The 23532-nt window shown below is 45.5% G+C and overlaps 1 protein-coding gene across 1 annotated transcript; it reads right to left on the bottom strand.

Annotated features, from left to right (window-relative positions):
- Positions 1-307: 307 nt before the first annotated feature.
- On the bottom strand, positions 308-22898 carry LOC130488629 (little elongation complex subunit 1-like). The gene is made up of 8 exons (XM_056862270.1): positions 22866-22898; positions 21703-21814; positions 21159-21235; positions 18994-19031; positions 7265-7347; positions 5957-5996; positions 5810-5869; positions 308-453 (listed from the first exon to the last, which is right to left on the bottom strand). The coding sequence occupies exons 2-8, from the start codon at positions 21778-21780 to the stop codon at positions 308-310; spliced, it is 522 nt and encodes a 173-aa protein (XP_056718248.1). The 5' UTR covers positions 21781-21814; positions 22866-22898.
- Positions 22899-23532: the final 634 nt, after the last annotated feature.

Here is a 23532-nt window from a genome sequence, read left to right as displayed (position 1 = left end):
CTTTGAGTCCCTAGAGGCAGGGGCCAAATTCCCATGCCAGAAACAGCCTCAAATGCAGCATTTACTTTCAGCTGCCCTTCACATCCAGCACTGGGTGACACCCTCACCCACATCCTTAGGGGTCCTTGCAATTCACACACAAACATACGTAATCTCCTGTTATTTATTTATTTTTGTGCCATCAAGTCACAGCTGACTTGTGGCAACCCTGTAGGGTTTTCAAGGCAAGAGACATTTAGAGGTGGTTTGCTATTGCCTGCCTCCATGTCAGGGCCCTGGTATTCCTTGGAGGTTGTCCACCCAAATACTAACCAGGGGTACAACCCAGGTGCAAGTTTCTTGCTGGGATATTAGCTAGTTTATTCTCTACGCCTTCATTCTGATGAAGAGAAGATAACATTTCTGCTATCAGATGTTGATGGTCATATATCTTGCAGAATGGCACTGTACGCCCTGGAAGCAAAGAAAATAAGGGCCAAGGCTATCTCTTCAAGAGCAGTTACGTAAAACTGATTTTGTTTGCAGCTGTTGTTTGTATTTTTTTTAGCAAAATTAATTATTTTAAGGTTGTTTACCGTATATACTCGCGTATAAGCCGAGTTTTTCAGCCCCCAAAAAGGGCTGGAAAAGCCGAACTCGGCTTATATGCGGGTAAATACGGCAGGGGAAGGAGGAGGGAGGGGGGAAACTTACCGCCGCCGCCTTTTCCTGGCCGGGAGCGGCCTCCAGAGGCCCCCTGCGGCCGCAGGGAGGCCGCTCAGCCGCCCCTGCCACCTTCTCCCGGCCGGAAGCGGCCTCCAGAGGCCCCCTGCGGCCGCAGGGAGGCCGCGCCGCCGGGCCCGCGCCACTTCCCGCCGCCAGGAACGGCCTGGGGGGGCCTTCTGCAGCGTTCATCCTGGCTCATTTCGGAGTCACAGAGCACGAATACTCTATTCTCGGGTTGAGCTTTGCCCCACCCTTTTCCAAACCCCTCTTCAAGGCAGGATGCAAATAGCCAAACAGGGAAAGCATAGAAGATTGGCTTCACTCACAGCCAATCATGAAACAGTGTGTAAAGAGACAGGGAATCAAGTGCTTCCTGCTACCCCGGAGCTCTTTCTGAACAAAAGAAAGGCTTTTTTAAAACGAGGCTTGGATTTCGCGCCCCCCTTTCAGGTAGCTCCGTTTTTGTTCTTAAAATGCTTTTTTATGGAGCAATTGGGTCTGGGGGAAGGAAATCTTCTCTCAGGGTGAGTACTGCAAAACCAGACAATTACAGAGCAGCATTTAAAGGGGTGGGACTTGATTTGAACTTGGGAGACTGCTTTTCTGCATTCATGCCTCCATTAGCACACAGTTTCGTCCCTGATCATTCCAGCCAATGCATACAGTTTCCCCCAACCCAGGTTACTTTGATCCTGGCTGAAACGGGGAATAAAGGAGGTTAAAGCAACGGTGCATAAATGACCTTTGTGAGAAATAGGCTGGAAGAGGAAATTTCCTTATCAGTCGCATGACCCTCCCCACAGCTAGTTGACATAAACAGATTTTTGTTTCTTGTATTTTAACTGTATTCATATCAAAAGTCTACTGAAATGCATCATTCTCAAGGTACTTACTTGTTTTCCCACGAGGTCTTGAATTATGGTGAAAATCAGCTGTTATGGAGGAGAAAAAATGTTAGTGCTATTTTTATGTTCTCTGAGGGAAAACACTAGCAGACAAGGAAGGATCCACTTCCAAGTAACTCTAGAACTGCAATGCTTCATCTCACCTAAATAGCAGGAATTTTTGTTGATGTGACTTTTTCCTGTGGAGTTGTCAATACATAGCCAGAGTTCCTCCAACAGAAGTTTAATTTTTTCTGTTAAAAAAAAAATCAATAGTGTCTAAGTAATGGTTAGAAAGCTGAAAATTGGTACCCACATAGTCCCACGACACCATTAATGGGAGGGAGGTGTGTGTTAGTGGATACATTCATATTTCTCTCCCTCAAATGGGGAGCAGAAAGGGCACCCAAAAGTTCTTCTACACTGCCTAGAAAACAGAAAATTGCTGCATGCAGTTTATTTACTGTATATACTCGCGTATAAGCCAAGTTTTTCAGCCCAAAAAAAGGGCTGAAAAAAGCCAACTCGGCTTATACGCGGGTCAATACGGTAGGCGAGGGGAGGGGGGAGGAGGGAGGAGGGATAGAGGGAGGGGGGAACTTACCGCCGCTGCCGCCGCCATCCTGCACGCCTTCTCTGCGGCCTGGGAGAGGCCTGCAGGGCCTGCCTGAGTGCAGGCAGGCCCCGCCGCCCCCCCCGCCGCGCCTTCTCTGTGGCCTGGGAGAGGCCTGCAGGGCCTGCCTGCGCTCAGGCAGGGCCCCGCTGCCGCCTCCAGCCTGCATGCCTTCCCTGCCGCCACCTCCAGCTGATCAGCGGGCCTCGTCCTCCCGGTGAGTAAGGGGTTCAGGGGCTCTTCTCCCTCCCCCCTAGGGTGGCGCTGGGGTCAGGGTGGGTGTGGAGGGCTCGGGAGGGGGTGGCACTGGGGTCGGGGTGGGTCTGGAGGGCCCGGGAGGCCGGGCGGGAGGGCGACCTGGGGCAGGGGCATTGTGTAAGCCGACCCTCGGCTTATACACGGGTGCCTAATTTTTCCCCATTTTTGGGGTAAAATTAGGCACCTCGGCTTATACGCAGGTTGGCTTATACATGAGTATATACGGTACTTCATTTATACAACACCTTTCTTCTCAATGGGGACCCAAAGCAGCTTACATTGTTCTCCTCCGTTAGTTCAAGACACACCCAGTTACTGTGGACTATTTGGATATCTAGCAACCACAGGAAACACATTCCAATAAAATCACCTATGGAGCTCAGTCCAAAGGCTGCTTTCCATGGTTGGAAAGCACTTCTGCAAGCAGGGAGGCAATTTCCTGCCCTCCACTCACCCAGTGCAGCCCACTCTGCCTCCCAGAATGCTGCTCCTTGGAGACAGGGATCCCTCAGGAAAAGTGGGAGGGGGTCAATTGGGAGGGGAGAACTGGCAAAAAGCACCCCAGCGTGGTGTAGTGGTTAGGAGTGGTGGACTCTAATCTGGAGAACTGGGTTGGTTTTCCCACTCCTACACATGAAGCCAGCTGGGTGACCTTGGGCCAGTCACAATTCTCTTCAAATTCTCTCAGCCTCATCTACCTCACAAGGTATCTGTTGTGGGGAGAGGAAGGGAAGGAGATTGTAAGCTGGTTTGATTCTTCTTAAAAGGTAGAGAAAAGCAGCATATAAAAACCACCTCTTTTTTTTCTTCCTTCCGCTGGTAGAGAAGGATGTTTCGCTACAACCCCTTATCACATTGAGAATTTTGTTACACCCCTTCACACATGGCTCTATACCTTAAGATGGACTTCTGTGCCCATGTGTGTACTTATACACACATATGTACAAGATGCTGCCTCTCCACAAGGCAGGTGTTAGAACAGAATGTATCTAATGTATACATATTGACACATTTTACAGAGGGCTGAGAGAACGCACACACAGGTATTAACAAATTCTCCAAACTCAGTTTGTGCAAGAAGCACATCCCTCATAAATATTCAACAGATGTTCCAGCTTCATACAAAGTGTTAATGCACATGCATCCCAGTATGCTCTTCTCTCTAACAACTCTCTGGAGCCTTGAGCCTCTTTGGAGAATTAGGCCTATTGGCATGATAAACAATTGCATGCAGCCCAAAGTCAATCTACATTGCATCATTTGCCTTCTTCCTTCTGCTTGTTATTTAAGCTGCAGACTTGGAAAACTGGGGGAAAATAAAAGAAACGGCTCTGCTTTTGCTTGCCATTCTAAGCGCTTTGTCATTTGGATCTTTGTGCAGCCAGACTTACACACAGCCAGTCGTGTGCTCAGTTCCCTGTCACAGGCAACAACTGCTTCCAGGTGACCAGGCAGAAAAGAAGCTATTACGCTGAAGAAAATAGCAGTTTCCTTTTCTCTTCTCAGACTATGCCAAACTATTAATATGGAGAAGTTGGGCAGATGAGCTAGTATCGTTCGTGGCTTTGTTGGAAAGGGGCAAGTCAGTGCCTTCAGATTCAGCCTTCGAAGCAGAAAACACATCTCATAACTCCAGAAGCCTAAATGCCTGATCCATTTCAAAGGCAATAGGATTGGACAGCACCCCACCTAGCAGGTGTCCCAAACTTTCATCCTCAAATTACCAGGCAGGGGGAATACTGATAGGGCCAATGATCAAATTCCAGAAGTAGCTCTCAACCAATCTCAGCAACTCCATTCCAAACCATGCAGTATCCAACCCGACTGCCAAACTTCCTTCGCTGTCACCCTGTGCCCACAATTGCCTCCTTGCAACTCCCAGCTTCCCCATTATCTATCCTCCTCCCATTTTAATAAGCTGCTTGGTTGCTCTCCGTAATTGGGAAAGCTGCACGTCACACTCTGCTCTCCCCTTCTTCTAATTTCCAGTTCCAGTGCAAAAAGAGCGCCTGTATGCAAATAAGCATCTAGGCATAACTTGCTTATAACTTTTGTGTTTCTTCAAAGCGGTCATTAAATAATAAACTACAGATAGAGTAACAGCCTACTTTTTACCAGACAGCAGATAGATTAAAAGATAGTTGTGAGAACATACAGGAAAGTGTGAAATCAATGGAGTAATAAGCAAAGATCTTATAAAAAAATATAAATCACAACTGGATAAAAAATGGGCAAGTGTTTCTGTCTTTGCCTTTCCACACGGGCAGTCTCTCTGTTTGATTGAGCTATCTAGGAATCTGGCAAATAATTCATTGAGGGGCAAGGCATTGTGTCTGGCCAAGAAGAAAAGTCTTCGAAAGACTGGAATGGTTAAGAATTCTAGTCTTGTAGAACTGGAAAAGATGGGAGTATACTGTCCCCAGAAAGAGGGTACACATTTCCTTTTGGCATCACCATGGTCCCTATGGCCCAGATCTGGAAGTATCTGTTTCATTACTAAAGGGAGGTCTGAGGGAAAACTTGGATAGAAAATCTGTAAACTAATTTCAAAGGGAGACTTGACACAAAGATCTGTGTTACCAACCACTGCTCGATTATGTGAACTGGCTTCCAAGTTCTGAAGAAAATTCAGTACTTTTTACAGAATATGCTAAGTGTACGGTGAGCAGCGCAGCAGACCCCAAAGGAGCCAGGAAATCAGACTCCAATACTTAAGGCAGAGAGCCCTGACCTAGAGAGTGACAACTAGTTGAGATTTTAGAATAGTAATTTCTCCACTTTCATCCACCAGCAACCCTGGAAACAAGCCAGCACCCGGGGGAGGAGCAAGATTTTTTTTAAAGTCTACAGGAAGTCTCCTGTGCCTCTCTACATACAACCCTCCTGATCCTTCCTTAATGAATGGAACCTTAAGCTCAGGCTCAAATGGGATTACGGCTATTGGCTCAGATCCACCCAAAATTTTTCCAGACATACAAAGGGATGGAGGGAGGAGAGATAATTTTTGCAGATTCCTCCCTCCCCCCAAGGCAGACTTCTGATTTCCCAGGGGTCCCCCGTCCCCCGCAGCAGCATCTCTGGCGACGTTTGGACTGTGGAGGGGAGGGGAGAAGTCATGCTGTGTTCACAGAAATCCCTTCAGTCTATGGAAACTTTCCAGAGGATCTAAACGATTTTTCCCCCACACTCTGTTCACTGCTGACCACTGAGAGACTCCTGGGCTAGCTGAAGCCCCGTTTCCTGTGGTGGGTAAGAAGGCAGGATCTGCTGCCTGTAAAGACGGTCACACAAAGACCAGTGGCTCCAGGGACAACTCTGTAAGAGGGGAGAGAGGCTGATGCATACCCACCTCTGTCTAGGTTTGTGACGGGCCACTCTCTCTCGCTCTGGGTTTCCACATGCCTCACCACTAGGGGAAAAACAGGAAGGGAGAGTCACATCAAATCTTAATGCTGGAAAGCCGATCAATCAGTTAATCAATCAAGTGGGTACTTACCTTTCTTCTGTTTCTCACTAGGAAAGCTTTCAATCTTTTCCTGTTGGAATTAAATGGGGGGGGGGGGGGGGGAGACTGCCATTACTTAAATGGTTAACACCCATAACTGGTTGCCCTGGCCATGGAAAAGGGTTTCTCTTGCTGTGCAAGACTGCCTTTCAAATGCTTTGTAAAAGCTAATACTGCAGCCAGATGTTTTAGCAGTCAGTCGGCACTCCCAACCATTAACAAATATATACAACTGTGCTAGTTCCTGATCCAGCCCTTTTTACATTTGCTTCTCCACAGACTGTTTCAGAGGGTACCCATGTTGGTCTGCAGTAAAAGATCTAGATTCAAGTCCAGTAGCACCTTAGGGACCAGCAAGATTTTTGAGATATAAGCTTTCGAAAGTCAAGGCAGCCTTCATCAGATAGAAGAAGAGTTGGTTTTTATACCCTGCTTTTCTCTCAAAGTGGCTTACAATCACCTTCCCTTCCTCTCCCTACAACAGGCACCTTGTGAGGTAGGTGAGGCTGAGAGAGTTTGGAGAGAACTGTGACTAGCCCAAGGTCACCCAGCAGGCTTCATGTGGAAGAGTGGGGAAATAAACCCAGTTCATTAGCTTAGAGTCCACTGTTCTTAACCACTACACCATGCTGGCTCCAGGGAACTCTTGAAAGTTTATACCTTGAAAATCTTGTTGGTCTCTAAAGTGCTACTGGAGTCTCTTCCTCCACAGACTGCGACCCTTGCATTGCACCTTATATCCCCTGGTTTGATATCATAACATCTCCCCTTCCCGGGTTGTCCTACTGCTGAAATTTAGAATGCACATTAACAAGAGACCAGTCTTTTAAGCTTATGCTTCACTGAAGTCCCTGCACAAAACTGGCATTGTACAAAATTATTACTATCTCCAAACTTTAGTTGAGGCATCAACCTACAGATGGCACCAGCGTCATCACACTCCTGACCCACAAGCCATCTGACCACCAGTTGGCAGCCAAAGCACTCTGTGGCCAGAACACCCCTTCAAGAAACTTCCTAACTCAAAAGCACAGAAGAAGCTGGAAAAGTTAGCTTACACACCCCAAACCTTTCCTGTAACAGCAATCTTACAGAAAAGCTGGAGAAGGAAATTTCTGTAGATTTTTCACCTGGATTTATAAAGAAAGGGTTTGTATCTTGCAAAACAAAAAATCATTAAGAGATGTAGTAAGGCTGAGTGACCAACAGTAATATTGACAGCTACAGTATACAGAACCAAGAAACCTCAACAACCTCTATTTTAATCTTATTGGGGTGGAAAGGACCAAAACATTCTACCTGTGCTTTCTTCAATTCCTTTTCAAGTACTTTCTTCTCTGCTTGTAATTGTCTGAAGTCTTGGTTGTGTTTTTCTGTAGCTTCTTCATTTAAGAGGGAAAAAAGAATTTAAAAAGCATTGAAAAAAATTGCAAAATCACAGTAAGCCTATCATGGAGGACAAAAAAGGCATTTGGTTCACAACATCATCTGCTCCCAGTTTGTCAAACTCTGATAGAGTATTCAAGGTTCCAAGTGCTCAGCTCTGCACTGTCATGTATTTCATTAGGATTTCATCACACTGGATACATCTTCCAGAAGGACATTCAACCGCTAACTGCACACACCCCAGTCCCACAGCTCACAAGCTCAAACAAGGTTCAAAGCAGAGATATAAAAGATCCAGAAATTTTGAACCCATTGGGGGGGGGGACACGGCCCATTTCCTTCTGTTTTTCATAAGAAATATATACACTACTCTTTTTCCTATCTAACCTAAACTTCTTTTACACATTTAACAAACTAAAATGCATTATTTACCTAATTTATACCCTGCCTTTCTCCCTGATAGGGATCCAAAGCAGCTTACATCATTCTCCTCTCCTCCCTTTTATTCATACAACAACCCAGTAAGGTAGGTTATGGTCAACAACCCTGTGAGGCAGGTTAGGCTGAGGGTGTAACTGGTCCAAGGTTACCCAGCAAGTTTCCATGGAAGAGTGGGGATTCGAACCAAAGTTGCCGTAATCCTAGTTCAATACTCTAACCACTATACCACACTGTGTCTCATTCATTTACAACCTCGTTAGCATACAAAATTGTACTATTTGGCACATTTATGGCATTTGAAATAGGTATTAATCAGTATAAGAAAAACTGCAAATATAGCAATTGCTTCAGAAAGAATTGCAAACAGATACACCCTATTCTATCACAGCACATGTATCTTCCGTTTTTGCCAAATGAGTAGCATGGGGGGAAAGGTGAAGATAGAAAATATGTCTGTAGTAAACAAAATGTTCATTTGACAGAAAAATTCTCATTCAGTCAAAATAGGACTACCAGTATGTGTAAGCTCTAGCCCTGCATCAAACCCATCAAATTCCATAAACAGAGGCTTCCCCCCACCACCACTGAAAGAGGTGGTGGTGGGGATCGGGTCTGAGAACGGGTCTGTATGGCCTGTCACGGTCTCTGACATAATTATGGTGTTTTGTGAACATATGCAGAATTAATTCCATGTAAAGCTTGAACATATAATGCAAACTGAACTATAAAACTGCTGTGGTTTGTGTATTGAAAAGCCTGTGAAAAGCAAATGTCCTTAGAACAGGCTGACAGAATTCTCTCAAGGTCAGCTCTTTCAAGAGCTAACTAACTTTCACTATCTGCTAAATGTTAAATGTCAGCTGCCAGCTGAATCTTGAAGGCAAAACAGCTTTGCCCTCAAAGTCTACTGAATGTACTAAGAGTGTATTAATAGCTTAAACTTTGCTTTTTATAACTAAAGGCATTAAAGATTCCAGCAGTCCTATCAAGGATATGAATAATATGCTTCCTTGCTTTCTGTAACCTTGCTCAAGGCTATTTGCTACTGACAGATGGTCACAAAGTGACAATGTAAGCAATAATTGTGTTTTATGAGTTATATAGTTAAATATTGTGCTACAGATTTCTAAGTAGTCTCATTTAATGTGTATTGTCCTAATGAAGAGGATGGTATAAACATTAAGTATATAATGTGATCATGAAACTCAGAAATGATTGTTTATACTTTAAGCAACATAGACTGAAAGGAAAGGAAGCCCATATATGGTCATAGGGAACTGAGAAGCTGCTATTAAAACATTACTGCACTGCTCATGATATCTGATAGAGGGAATAAAAGATATAACAAGTATTCCTCCTGTTGGATGAAAAAGCTGTCTTAAGGTGGGGAAAAAAGAATCTCTCTTTTCTCCTAATGAGTCTAGAAACAGTATAAATATAGCTACAGTTAGCCCAGAGATTCAGAACCTTCCAAAAGGCTCTCAGAAAAGGCTGAATGGTATGTATGGCTTAAATACTTTACTCTAGACTTTGTGAATTAGATACTTTGAACTGAATCAGAATAATTTGACTGTTATATTTTAGAAATTTTGAATTTAGAAATTTTGGATTTTGAAACTGAATAGTATGTAAGACTTGCTTGCTTTTAATGCATACATTGTACATACACACATTGAACTTTTACAAGAGTTTTTATAGAAGTGTTAAAGACTTGATAATCTGAATTTATACATATTTTACTAGAAGTATATCAATAAAAAGACTTGCTTTTTAAAAGTAAGTAAAGTTGTTGAGTCCTGCTTACTCGATGATTGGCTGAATAAGATAACTTCACTTCTCAGTAAGTGATACATTCTAAGAGCCTGTCATCTGAACAGCACGACCCGCTTCAGGCCAAAGTGGGCAACAGACCTGGTTGGGCAGGGGTGAAAAGCGACTCTGTGGGCCGATCAACCTTGGTGGGATATTGTGGAAGTCTGGACAAAGCATCAGCCAGAAGGTTTTGCTTCCCTGATACATATTTTAGGACGAACAGAAACTGGGCAAAGAAGTCCGCCCAGCGCACGTGTTTCGCGGACAACTTGCGAGCCCCCGTTAGGTCCTCTAGGTTTTTGTGATCGGACCACACTTCAAAGGGCAGCTTGGAACCTTCTAAAAATTGCCTCCACACTGTCAGGGAATGCTTCAGCGGCTTCCTTTTCCCAAACAGCCCAGTTGAGTTTGGATTGAGTGAATTTTTTGGGAAAATAGGCCCACGGATGTAGGTGCCCATTCTCCCCCCGCTGCAGGAGTGCACCCCCCATTGCTACGTCGGAAGCGTCTACATGCACTACGAATGGTTGATTGCAGTCTGGGTGCTGCAAAACAGGTTCGAATGTAAAAAGCTGCTTAACACTATCAAAGGCGGCTTGACACTGGGGGGTCCGCTCCACCTGGGTGTTGGGTAAGGTGGCTGTATTCCCCTTTCCCTTAGTCTTAAGAAGGTTCGTGATGGGTAGCGCAATCTGAGCGAAAAGTGGGAGGAACGCCCTGTAAATATTCGCGAACCTGAGGAATCTTTGGACCTGTTTACAAGTAGAGGGTGGTTCCCAATCGAGCACTGCTTGCACCTTTTCAGGATCCATAGTCAGACCCTGGTGTGAGATAATATATCCTAGGAAAGTTAATTGCTTCTTATGGAACTCGCACTTAGACACCTTAGCATACAGCTGATTGTCTCTGAGACGTTGCAACACCTCTCGAACTAAGGCAAAGTGCTCATCCATGGTTTTAGAGTAAATATGAATATCATCTAAATCACTGGTTCCCAACCGGGGGTCCATGGACCCCCAGGGGTCCACGAGAACTAAATTAAGGTCCGCGAAACAAAGTTATAAACCCATAATAAATTAATATTTTCAATTAAAAGTTATCTATTATAAAAATATATTCAAATATTATTCTAAGTTTAATGTTTAACTAACAGTTATGATTAAAGTTTATTTTCAAATTCTCGGAATTTTAATTTTGAACCTTGGGGTCCCTGCACCGAACAAAAAAGTCCTAGTGGTCCCTGGTCAAAAAAAGGTTGGGAACCACTGATCTAAATAGACCACCACTCATTTGAACAGTAGATCATGGAGGATCTCATTAATGAGTTGCATGAAGACTCCCGGGCCCCCTTTTTATCCAAAAGGCATCACCATAAATTTGAACATTCCAAAGCAACTAGAAAAGGAAGTCAGAGATTCTTCCCCCTCCCGGATTCTGACTCTATAATAAGCCTCGACTAAGTCCAATTTGGTGAAAATGTGTCCCTCCTTTAACTGTCCCAAGAGATCAGAAATGAGGGGGATGGGATAAGCATTCGTTTGAGTAACAGCATTGAGTTTTCGAAAGTCAATACACAAACATAAATCTCCTGTTTTCTTACGTACGGAAAAAGCAGGTGCTGAATAGGGCGCGGTGGAGAGTCGGATGAAACCGCAAGCCAAGTTCTTGTCTAAGAATTCACGGAGCACTGCCCGTTCCGAAGGACTCATCGGGTAGATTTTACTCTTTGGCAGTTTTCCATCCCCCACCATTTCAATAGGACAGTCCGTCCGGCGGTGGGGGGGTAACACATCACACTCCTGCACATTAAACACGTCTGTAAAGTCCTGATATTCGGGCGGCACTTGGGTCGGACTGGAGGTGTCTGAGGCCAGAGCAGGAGTTGGTTTGATTACGGTTTTAACGGCCACTTCATATCGGTGCCACTCACACAGAAGGCTATTGAACGTTAAAGTCCCAGCTTCCCAGTCTATGGTGGGACTGTGTCCTTTGAGCCAATTTGCTCCTAACACCACAGCATATCGAACATTGGGCACAATTGTAAAGTTGATTTGTTCCCAGTGGTGGCCAATTCCCATCGCCACTCCGTCAGTGCGACGGTCGACTGCCCCCCCCCCCCTGAAATCACTGCCATCCATTTGGGCAAATTGAACAGGTGTTGGCAAAGGGACTGATTTCACCTGGAGTGCCTTAAAGGTGGTTTCGTTAATTAATGAGCGGGCACACCCTGAGTCTATTAGGGCCTTAACTTGTAATTGAGGACCTTTTCTATAATGTCGTAACATTATATCTACATACACAGTCTCTTCTACTTCACTCAACATGACAAAAGCCTCGGGTTTTGCAGGAACACCAGTGGAGGTCTGCGGTATTGATCCTTCTACCACAGACCGAGTCCGTTTTTTGGCTGTTCGAGGGGCGACTCCAAGTTAAGAGCTGGGGAGTTCCAGTGGTCACCCTCCTCTGAAGAAGCGGAGCTGCCCTCCCCAGGAGTAGTAAGTGTAATCCTGGACCCTGACGGGTCCGTTGGTGAAAAGGTCCGTTGGCAGAGCTGGGGGCGCTTTTCGTCTTGGAGGGATGCTCCGCTCGGCTGCGGTGCCTCTCCCCCGGGCGCATCCTCTCCCGCGGGGAGTCCCACCTGGCTGGGGAGTGGGACTCGGCAGCCCCGGGAGTGACAGACAAGTGGCAGCGAAGTGACCCATGGTACTGCAAACGAGACAGGCTCCCCTTTGAAACCACAATGCTCGGTCTGGTGGAGGTAGAGCCGGCCTCCACGGGGTCTGAGGAGCGGCAGGTTTGGGAGGGTTTTTCTGGCTTCCCTGGCTTGCCGCCGGGCAAGGGAAATAAACTGGCGGCGGCTTTCCACTTCTTTCGCCAGTAAAATCCACTCTGCCAAGGTGGCTGGGTCTCGCTGCATGTATGCCCAGTTTAGAATCTCAGGATGCAATGCTGCTCTGAAGTAGTGCACCCGGGTGGCTTCCGTCCAGTCCACTATTTTATTAGCGAGTCTTTGGAACTCATCCGCAAACTCTCGGACTGAGGAGGATCCTTGACGGAGTTGTAGGAGGGCCGCTTTGGCCTTCTCCCCTTGAAACGGGTCCTGAAAACGCCTTCTCAACGCTCGCATGAATTCATTAAGCGACCGTATGGAGCGGGCCCGGGTATCAAACTGGAGGACCACCCATTCTGCAGCCTTTCCAGCTAGAAGTGAGGAAATGAACCTTACTCGACTGTCTTCCGTGGGAAAGGTATGCCCTTGTTCTCTCATGTAACTGTCCACTTGGTGAAGAAAACAGGGCAATGCATCCGCAGAGCCATCAAATGTCACATGCAATCGGGGTTGCTTCCACTGCACCACCGGTGCCACTGGTGGAGGTGCCGGAGGCTGTCCTGGCACCAGCTGCACTGGAGGCTGCTGGCCGGGGTGGGGGTGTTGTCCCGGCTGTCCTGGCTGACCCGGCGGCGCTTGTTCCGGAGGTTGCTGTGGTACTGGCTGCGCCGGAGGTTGCTGGCCTGGGATCGGTGCCTGCGCAGGTGCCACTTGAGCTCGCTGCAGGCGACCCTATTCACGCATCAACATGTCCATTTGGTCCTGCATACGGGCCATACGATCCAAGAGCTCTCGGTTTTGAAACCTTAAGGCATGGATCTCCTCCTCAGCTCCCCCAGTCCGTCGGGCTTGGCTGGCTCGGTAGTTTGTATTCCAGTCGCCCTCCTCGGCATACAAGTCTTCCTCCTCCTCATATTCCTGGATGTCAGGAGCAAAGGTGAGCCGCTGTCTGAACGCTACATCCTGGGGCAGGCTAGGTTCCGGGGAGCTCAAAGACAACGAGGGGAGAGACCAGTCCGATCCCCCGTAAACTTTCGCCCGCGCTCCTGTTTCCCCGCGCCCGAGCAGCGGCCGCATCCGCCAACAGTTGCTCCTCTGCCCGCCTCTGGTCAGCGAGCGCGCGGTCCGCCTCAAGTTTGGCAGCGGTGGCAGCAGTCACAATTGGTTCGGCCGCCTGCTCCAGGAGCATTTGAAGTTCCTTGTGCTGGCCCAACAGCGGTTGGACCTGTCGAGTCAGGTCCGCAGAGGCAGGACCGAATTCCGGAGTCAGTATCTTCTCGACGTCGGCCGCCGTCGCCGTGGCCGGCGTGAGATCCAAAAGAACCAGGACTGTCCTGGCGGCAACATTCTGTGCTTCCCGGCGGCATAAGGTGGGACCCAGAACAGTTTGTGGAACCTCTCCCACGAGAGCTCCCGCCATTGGGAAATAGAACTCGGGTCCTGGGATCGGGGCCACCGACACCTGTTGCGGCCCGCGGAGCGCAAGATCAGCCAACAACCGTGTTAGGGTCGCAAAGTCCTCTTGCGCCAACCGGACCTCCTCGAGTAAAATATCAAGTCCCAAAAGGTCGTTGTGGGCTCGTAGATCAGCGTCCTGAGTCCTCCAAGGGGTCGCCGCTGCCAGGCGACACCACTGATCAATCACCTGCCCAACCAGCCGGGTGGACTCCGCGTAAGTCCACTGCGTCTCCTCCCAGACGGTACGCAGGAAGTCGGGGTCCTCGGGGAGCTCGTCGTGCACCCCGAGCTGAGGAGACGAGTGTCCAGGCGAACCCTCCAGGGCTCCAGCCAAGGTTAACAAGTAAGGATAGGAGGACTAGTGTCCTAATGTAAGCTCTATCCCTGCGGCAAACCCATAAACAGATTCCAGCAGACGGCAAGTCCACGAAAGCAGTTTTATCGGTTATAATCGACAGGTTTCAGAAGCCATATTTCAGAAGGACACTAGTAAGGGGCAAAGGTAAGGCACAGGCATATATGGAAAAGCAATAGGAGATAACTGGTAACCCAGGCAACCCCCCTCCCAGAGGCAGGAAGGAGTACTTGGTATTTCCCATAGTATGGGAATCTATGAAGACTAAACACGGGGCACAGACTGGCCTTGGACAGAATAGCACAACAGCACCTGGAGGCAGCTCAATCACACTACTGCATACCATCCTCATGGCTTGCTCCTGACATTATGTTTGCATTCTAAGTTAATTGTTATAACACAGAACTCTTTAATAATGTGTTATCATCAAACACATTGCAAATTGCTGTTGCCAACATTTACTTTTAAACAAATAATATTCTTGAAAATGTTGTCTACAGAATACATAGGAATTATCATTATCTAATGCTGTAGACCAGGGGTGTCGAACTCATTTGTAAGGAGGGCCAGATATGACCGGGGAGACCGGGCAGAAGCCTTCCCCACTCCCTCCCCAGCCACGCATGGGCCCCAAGAAGCCCAGAAAAGGCTGGGGGAGGGGGGAAAGGGGACTAGGTGCCTCAGCTCCGCGGGCTGGATAAAAGCCCTCCGGGGGCCGGATCCAAAAAATGTTTGTAGTACAGATTTTGAGTAAAATCCTATCTTTCATTTCACTCATTGCTAAAGAGAAAAAAAAAGTCAGAGCAATTGTTTACAGTGCTCTCCCAAATTTTCCACCAGAAAAATACAGAATATCCTCTGTTTTTTACATGCTATACATTAGGAATGAGAAAAATGCTTTTTAGGAAGAGGTTTTTCCTTACTCAAAAAGGGGGGGTTATTTCATGGGCATTTGTTTCTATCAAAAAGTGGAAAAGGGTCATTGGGATAAAACCGACTGCTTCCCCAACTTTTTCTGGGCCTTCATATCTCTAGTCCAAAGCAGAGAGGGTGTGTTCCCGAGAAGCCTGCGAATATGATTCTTAATACTATAAGAACAAGCTGTTTCCACAGCACAACATCTCCTTTTCCTCCTTCAACAACTTTCAGTGTCTTTTAAGATGTGCCACCTCGAGAGTTTTTTTTTTTTTTTTAACAGAACCTTACATAAATGGGTGTTGGAAAAACTACAGTCCATGGATCTTTCCAGAAAGTTTAACTCAGCTTAATTAGGTTTGCTGTAAATGAACCAACCTCAGATATGCAAGTGGCACCTTCCACTCAGAGAAACTCCCTGCTTGCAGAAAACTGGCACCTGACAGCCCATTTTTGAGAGCTGCAGCGGCTGGGGACAGCGTGGCCGTGGTGCCGCCGTGGCGCCTCCAATGAGGTTTCGTGGCCACTGAGAGATCAAAAAGGGGCTTTTTATTTCTAAAAACCCAAAAATGATGGATGGGGGGAAGCCCTAAAGAAAACAGCAATGCTGCACTACCAAAAAGGTGGCGTGGCACCACCATTGCTTTAGGGTGTGTTCCTGGGCGGAAAGGGATTAGGAAGCTGCCTAACGGCAGCTCTGCCCCTGGAACACCCCGGGAATACGTCCTGGGACACCAGTGCAAGGACTTGGAGATTGGGTGAATTCCTACAGCATGCCCTGCAGGGTGTTGTCACTTCTGGGTCTTCACCCAGGATGTTGAAGTATTAAGGGACATTCCCCCTCCCCTTTCCCATGCCCTGCCCCCACCCCCCACCCCCAGCAGTTGCCAGGCCATGAGGCTGTTTAGCCCAAAGTCCATCTCTGAGCTTCATGGCATAATGGGGATTTGAATCTGGGTCTCCCATATGCTAAGCCAACATTCTAACCATTATACCACACTGTTCCTAAACATTAGGAAGAACTTTCTGACAGTGAGGGCTGTTCGATGGTGGAATGCACTGCCTCAGAGGATTGTGGAGTCCCTGTCTTCGGAGGTCTTTAAGCAGAGGCTGGATGGCCATCTGTCGGGAGTGCTTTGATTGTGGGATCCTGCATGGCGGGGGGAGGTAGTTGTTAATTTCCTGCATTGTGCAGGGGCTTGGACTAGATGACCCTGGTGGTCCCTTCCAACTCTATGATTCCCCATCTTTGTCTTGACAAAAATGTGATTTCTTCTAATAGCTATTGCTTTCATTGTAATTTTCCCCTTTTGAATTTGCAGCTAAACAGCAATACCTCAAGGCTGACAGAACAGCTTCTTAGACTAGCTAGAGCCACAACAGCTGAAGCGCTGGACTCAAGCCAGGAGCCCAAGTGGTTTTTCCCCCTCCCCTTCAAAAGTTCCATCAAATTATCTTAAAAGCATGAACTAGACGTCGAACAACAAGAAGATTTCCACCATCGGGTTTAGTATTTATGCAAGTTACAAAACAACTGTAGTTAACTTGTTGCAAAGCAATTAAATTTGTTTCTAATTAACTTTGTCATAGTGCCCGGCAAGGCTTCTATACATGTGGAAGATTTACAGAGCTGAATGTCATGGTGTTTTTTTAATTCTAGAAAAGCGGAGTAATTCCAGTTACACAGCAAAAAAGGAAACAGAAATAAAGCAAAGCAACTGTAGCTATTAAAAGAAAAAAAATGTATGGAGAAGACCAGGGCCAGCAGAGGGGCGGGAGGACTAGGGGTACAAGATTCCTGGGGCCTGGGCCGCTCTGGGGAGTCGAGCCATCCATTGGCCTCTTTTGGCTTGGGTGCAAGAACGAAGGAGCAGGTCATTTGCTAAGTCTCCGGCCTCTTTTATCCCCATCCTCCCTGCCACTTGCCTCTACTCTTCCCCACTGCCAGTGGGGAGGTCACTTGAATGCAGCAGCTCAGCTCAGCACAGACCAGCTCCCTGGGGCTCTGCTCCCCAGGAACTCTGCAGATGAGAGACAGAGCAGGCTTGAAGTTTCAGCAGCCTCCTGCCCTGGGCAATCCTGTCCAAGAAGGGGTTGCCAGCTTGCCTAGACCAGAAGAAAAATATGTTCTAAAACTCCCTTCCCATCCCCTTTGCTGGTTTCATAGGGGCCGAGCCAGCCTCAGACACCCAGGAAAGAGCAGTAGGACTGGGCCTCTTGCCTTCTGTATAACTGCTCCGTGTTAAGGGGGGGAGGAGAAGGTTAGATCCCCTATAAGGAGGCAAGGGTGGAGAAACACTGGAAGGAGTTGTGGGGGGACGACAGTGGAATACATAAGAGACATGTGGAGGTGTGCTTCAGCTACATAGAAGACAACTATATTCTCTGCTCTGGAATAATGAACTTGTGTAAGGCTGGCAAAGGAAGAAAGTTATCAATCAGCATTCTTTTCGTGTGGGTTTTGTATTTGCTAAAGACAGAAAATTAAAAAAAACCTCGGAGTGGACTTATGCGCCAAGGGAATGAACAGTATTCTGACCATGTAGAATGCTAACCAAGGGGGTCTTTGTCTTTATTCAGGTTTAATAGCCCATATGCCATACACTAAGAAAAACATTTAAGAATTAAAAACAGCAAAAAAAAATTAGCCATATCGACCCTACAAGCTTTACAGAAATCACCCAGAATCAGTCTTAATCTATGGGTATCAGAAGTGGCTGAATATTTTAACAACCGTTTAGCAAGAAATTTCTCCCTGGCAACAGTGTGTTTAGAAGAAAGACGTGCAGTAATGAATCAACCATTGACAAGCAACAAACACAAAACAACATTTGTTTCCCCACTCCTATACACAAAGCCAGCTGGTTGACCTTGGGCAAGTTACAGCTCTGTTAGAGCTTTTTCAGCCCCACCTACCTCACAGGGTGTCTGTTGTGGGGAGGGGAAGGGAAGGTGATTGTAAGCCAGTTTGAGTCTCCCTTAAGTGGTAGAGAAAGTCGGCATATAAAAATCAACTCTTCTTCTTCAATAATATGGCCTAGTGCCCCAATGTTAGTTATGATGCAGATGGAAGCAAACCAGAACAATTTTCTCTTTCCTAACAAGAACAAGGCTTTGCATTAAACCCAAACCCTGCTATACATCTGCCATACCTGAAAATTGTCCAGAAGGTTCCCTAGCTATCTAGAAGGTGCTCCTTATGCAAGCAAATAAATAAATAAATAATGCCTACATACATTGGTAGAGTTCCCACAGTCCTACAGTTTGATGGGCATTTCCCCGAGTTGCACCATCTACAAATGTTGTTTCTCTGATAGTCAAGACTGGAAACTGCCATTTTTAAACTGAATGCAGATTCTAGTAGATTTTAATCTACCCTCCTCCCCTTTTTATTTAAATCTCTGAGGCCAAGGTTCTTACCACCATCACCATACAGGCAAAACAAATGCCTGTAAAAAACAAACAAACAAAAAAACACCTGGGATCAGCTGACAGAAATAGCTTGCAATATAATCACTTGGTCAAGAAGAAACACTACAGGACATCAAGTAAAAGATTCTCACCCTGAAGGAGCATCTGTGCGATGGGCTTGGAGATGGATCACGAATAACTGTCTAGTCACAGGGAACAGGACTGGCTTACAAGTGTTAATGTCACTTAGCAGCTGGGAGTAACAGCCAAATTAAGGAAGCGTGCTAACATTTTAATGTTAGGCGGCGAGGGTGTAAACACGTCTGAGTAAAGAGCTTCTCTATGCATTTGTCTGGCTACAACAGTTACTAATTTCACTATTCAAAGTGAAAAACAAAAATAGGCAGAAAACTGAATTACTTTCAAGCTTCTTCACTTTGGCTTCCAGTTTCTTCTTCCTGAAAGCATAAAAAGATATGAGGAATGAGGAAATGTACTACCTCCTTATGTTAATTTTTGGCCATCTATGAAAACTGAACACGGATCCAGTAACACGTCAGCAGAAGGCACTGGAGGATGTGGATTTCTGGCTCTTTCCCCTCCCCACAGGCAGTCCCTTCTGAGCTCAGTGAAGTTGATTTATGGGGTTACAAGGAGCCAAGCAAACAAGCAGCCATATGGGTTAAAAAGCTACAGTTAGGAGGGGTTAAGGGGACAAACCCCCTACACATCTGGTTGGAAGAAAGGAGGATGAGGCAAAAATAAGACATCCACCAGTGCCTTCGAATGACGGTTCACTGGATCCAAGCCACAGAATGCAGGATTACTGTGCTCTACAAGACCAGAAGATCTTTAATGCAAGGTTATGTTTTGGAAAGACTCTAAATACACGGCCAGCTCTATCAGGTACCCAATACCTAAAGTTCTTATCACAAACTAAAAGGATTACCCATGAAATGTCATACTATCAAGGGAGAACAACAGGTAGCCAATCTGAGCAAGGACAGACACCATACTGCCCCAGCTGATAACTAGATTTGGCCACAGGCCACTCTGAAGGGGAGGGAGGTGAACAGCCACGTAGACTAGTCCAGGAAACACATGGTTTACCGGTAATTGCAAATGAATCGGAACAAACGCATTTTAGACCAAAGTGCACAGGAAGCTGTGCTTCATCACATGCAAAAATCTCTCCCCCCTTTTTGTGGTGCTCTTCTTACATTTTTACCTTTTTACACAGATAACATTTCTTGACATGAATATGACAAAAAATGAAATCAACAACAATTTGAAAGAGCACATTCTCAAGCTTCAAATCCATACCTAAGACTCTGAATTTATGCGCTACTGGGGGATAATGGCAATAATCAATTAAAAATGTATTTTTTAAATTACAATTTACATTTAAGGATTAATATTTTCCCTACCAATGATTTCAGACACTGCTTGTATTAATAAGAGACAAGATTTTACAGAACTAGTTGGAACTACTGAATTACTTGACCCAGTGTCAACCATGAAAGAGCCCCCTATCTATTCAATATTTCTGCATTCAAGCTCAGAGCCGCTTTTACGTCAATAAGATTTCAGACCATGCCAACAGCCATGTTAGCTGGACGCTATACCCAAATCCCGATGGCCTCTCGCTTATGTACTTGTGGATCCTGAGAACTCGATGACCTCCCCCATTACGTGTTGTATTGTTCTTTGTACCATGAACCCAGATCTAAATTTCTTGTCTCATTTTTATCCAAGATTAGCTGTTTCAGTGACCAGGAGAAGCTTTCTTTTCTCCTGTCCGATACTGACTCTGCTGTTACTTACAATATGTCTCTCTTTGCCCTGAGCGGCCAGGAAAATTCGAGCCAGCACTGCAGTTAAACCGGACAACATTTGTATTTGATTTCAATTAATTTTTGTACTTGATTTTAACTGTGTTCTTGCTGAATCTGATTTAATTGTGTCTACTTGATTGCAATGGCCTTTGGCTATATACAAAAAATCTGTAAACACCTACTTGACCCAATGCATATAAAAGTGCCACATAACACAAATGTGTAATGTTGTAAAAAAGCTACAACTAAAAGTGCACAAATTATCCCCTCAATACTGTGAAGAACTCTGAAGAACTTGTTCTGATTAAGAGGTGTAACTATTCTTTCGATACTGCAAAAACAGAGCAGACATGACCCAGCCAAAGTTACGCACACTGAAGCCCCACTGGGGGGACCCAGCAAGAGCATTGGGGGAAGGCTCCTTGCATCAGAGGAAAGGACCCTGCTGGCAGAACAGACCTGTGGGGCGCAACCCATTTATTCTAGTGTGAGAATCTGGCAAGCTCTTCAGTCTCTACTGCGGAAGTGAACAGGACTTCTAAGTGCTTACATTTGTCTGCCTGGATTATGGCTAAGTAGAAGTCTATAACTGAAACTGGATCAGCACATTACCCGCTTATACTACACTAGGGTTAGAGAGAAATGTTGTAAAGAACACAGTTAAGAATACAAATGCAATCCGGACATACAGTTGTGTTTTTCAGTTAAGTAGACTAATTAAAAACTACGTGTATAAAATTCACCACTCACATAGCATCGCTTTTGCCCATTTCCTCTTTCACACGAACATATTCCTGATGAGTGTCCTGATATATTTTGAGTGAACTCTGGTTAAAATAAATGGCAATTATTAGCAGACGTATACACACAGAAAACAGTTGAAATGCCCATTCTATAGATAACATTCAAAACTGGGAGGGGAGGTTCTGCATGAAATGAACAACATACCCAAATACAGAAGTAATCTGGTTGCATTTCCTGGCATCCTTTAATAGCCAGGAACTGTTAATAAGAGAAAAAAACCAGAAAAAAAATAGGGAGTCACCTCCCAAACCAAGATCACGATACATTTTCTTTCAACCCCCTCTTTTATTACTAAATATGAAGACAAACTGGGTTTTCTGGTTGTTCCTGGGGTTATACTTGAAGGAATAATATGATAGGGACCTTTTCTATTGCTGAAATCATCAGCTAGACTGAACATGGTACCAATCAAGTGCTACACAAAGAGAAAAGGCAGCACAGACCTCTCCCAGCTTGCCTCTGCGTGCGCAGGCAAGGAAGGAAGGATTACCTTCTTCTCCTCCAGTTCTGCTTGGACTGACCCCAGCTCTTCTTTACACTTTTCTAAAGGTGACAACTTTTGGAGCATCTGTTCCACTTGCTGACGAAAGGAATGGTTTTCTCTGAAATGGACAATGAGACAGCATGAAATAGCAGCAGGATGTGAATTAAGAATAACAATCTTAAGAGATTTCAGAGGGTTCTTTATGTATTATGCTCTTTAGGATGCTCTTAAGCCACACAGCAAATCTAAACCTCCAGGTTATCACAAAAGAACATATCTGCCAGCCAGCCACAGGCTTCGCCTTAAGAAGGATAGAAGAAGCACAGGAGCAATTAACCGGGGGGGGGGGGAGGGTGGAAGGGAACACAACAACAGAGGAGATTACAGGAAGGGCAAAAATGTAACAAGAAATTCTCTATTTCATCAGAAGCACACGTAAAAATTCCTGAAGTGTTTCAAACATCTTCCTCAGGGAAATACAAAAATACATATTTATTCATTTATACCCCACTTTTCTCCCCAATGTGGACCCAAAGTATCTTACAATATTCTCTCCTTCTCTATTTTATCCTCTCAACAGGCCCATGATGTAGTTTAGAGTGAGTGTGTGACCAGCCTAACATCACCAAGCAAGCTTCCATGGCTGAGTGGGGATTCGAATCTGGGTATCCCAGATCCTACTCTGAAACTCTACCCACTTCTCCATGCTGACTTTCACAAATATCACAGCCACATTTAAGAGAAACATTAACAGTGTCACCTAATAACATATTTTATCATAAAAAAAGTTTTAGATGAGTTTTACCATGTATTCAATTTTTATTGTAATAGGAATGAGTTTTTTCTTTTTTTAAGAGTTTTATTAACTCTTACTGCTTTCCTCAAATATATGTTTCTGATATTTATATGTTTTGTATAATCCCTAAATTGTATAATCCCTAGTCTTTCAAAACATGTCAAGGATTCTTAGAATGTATTTCTGATTAAAAAGGCACATTTCATATTAAATTCCAATTAATACTAAGCATTTCATATTAAATTCCAATCAAATTCCAATCATTTCCAGCACTCATTAAAACACCCAAATAATCATTCTGTAGATTGACTTGAGAACACCTAGCCCAGTGTTGTGGGCACACTGGTAGAATCCCAACTGAGCAAAGTCTTACCTTTCAGCACACTTCAGCTGTGAAATCTGGTTAAAGAAAACTTGGAATGCAGGGATCACCACAAGGCTTTACCAAATGTGTCTTCTCTCATATAAAACAGCGGTTCAGTTAAAAACTACAGTTTTGTGTTGATTGTCTTAATGCAGACTGCTCCAATAAATACAGTATGATCAACCATGGTTAGTCTTAACTGTGGTTTCGTGTGACTCACAACAGCAGATATCGAGGCTAGTACGCTGGTGAAGCCTGTGTGGGAACAGGCTGGAAATACCAACCAAACTCCTTCAAGGTAGGTGGGGGAAAGAGGAACCAGGGACTTACCAGCTCACACGCTTTGCTGCTGTGCTGTATATCTATGCTTGCCATTTGCCTGCCTGTGGCAGCTAAACCCCCATCCTCAGTCTTAATCCCCACCCACAGGAAACTGATGAGTGGGAAGAAAAAGTGGCCTCCATAATGACACTCTAGTAAGTTCCCCATGTCTCTATGCTCTTTACCATAGAGATTTGGGGGAAATTCCTATAGTGGCACCCTAAAGTACCATCACATTCTACCCAAACTCCACCCTCCACAAGACACTGCTCTCAAAATTTGCTGGCATTTGCCAAGATAATGCTAGCAACCCTATGCATATCCCAGCTCTTAAGAGCGGCAACCCAGCAAAATA

This window comes from Euleptes europaea, chromosome 17 (assembly GCF_029931775.1).
Source record: "Euleptes europaea isolate rEulEur1 chromosome 17, rEulEur1.hap1, whole genome shotgun sequence".
NCBI lineage: Eukaryota > Metazoa > Chordata > Lepidosauria > Squamata > Sphaerodactylidae > Euleptes > Euleptes europaea.
Note: the sequence above shows the minus strand (reverse complement) of the source record. Positions and strands in the feature narration are given on the sequence as shown.

Coding starts and splice junctions, on each gene's coding strand:
- LOC130488629 (XM_056862270.1), bottom strand. CDS start 21,780: ATGCTCCAAAAGTTGTCACCTTTAGAAAAGTGTAAAGAAGAGCTGGGG. Junction 21,236..21,702: donor CAGAACTGGAGGAGAAGAAG/GTAATCCTTCCT, acceptor TATTTTAACCAG/AGTTCACTCAAAATATATCA. Junction 19,032..21,158: donor ATGGGCAAAAGCGATGCTAT/GTGAGTGGTGAA, acceptor TTATGCTTTCAG/GAAGAAGAAACTGGAAGCCA.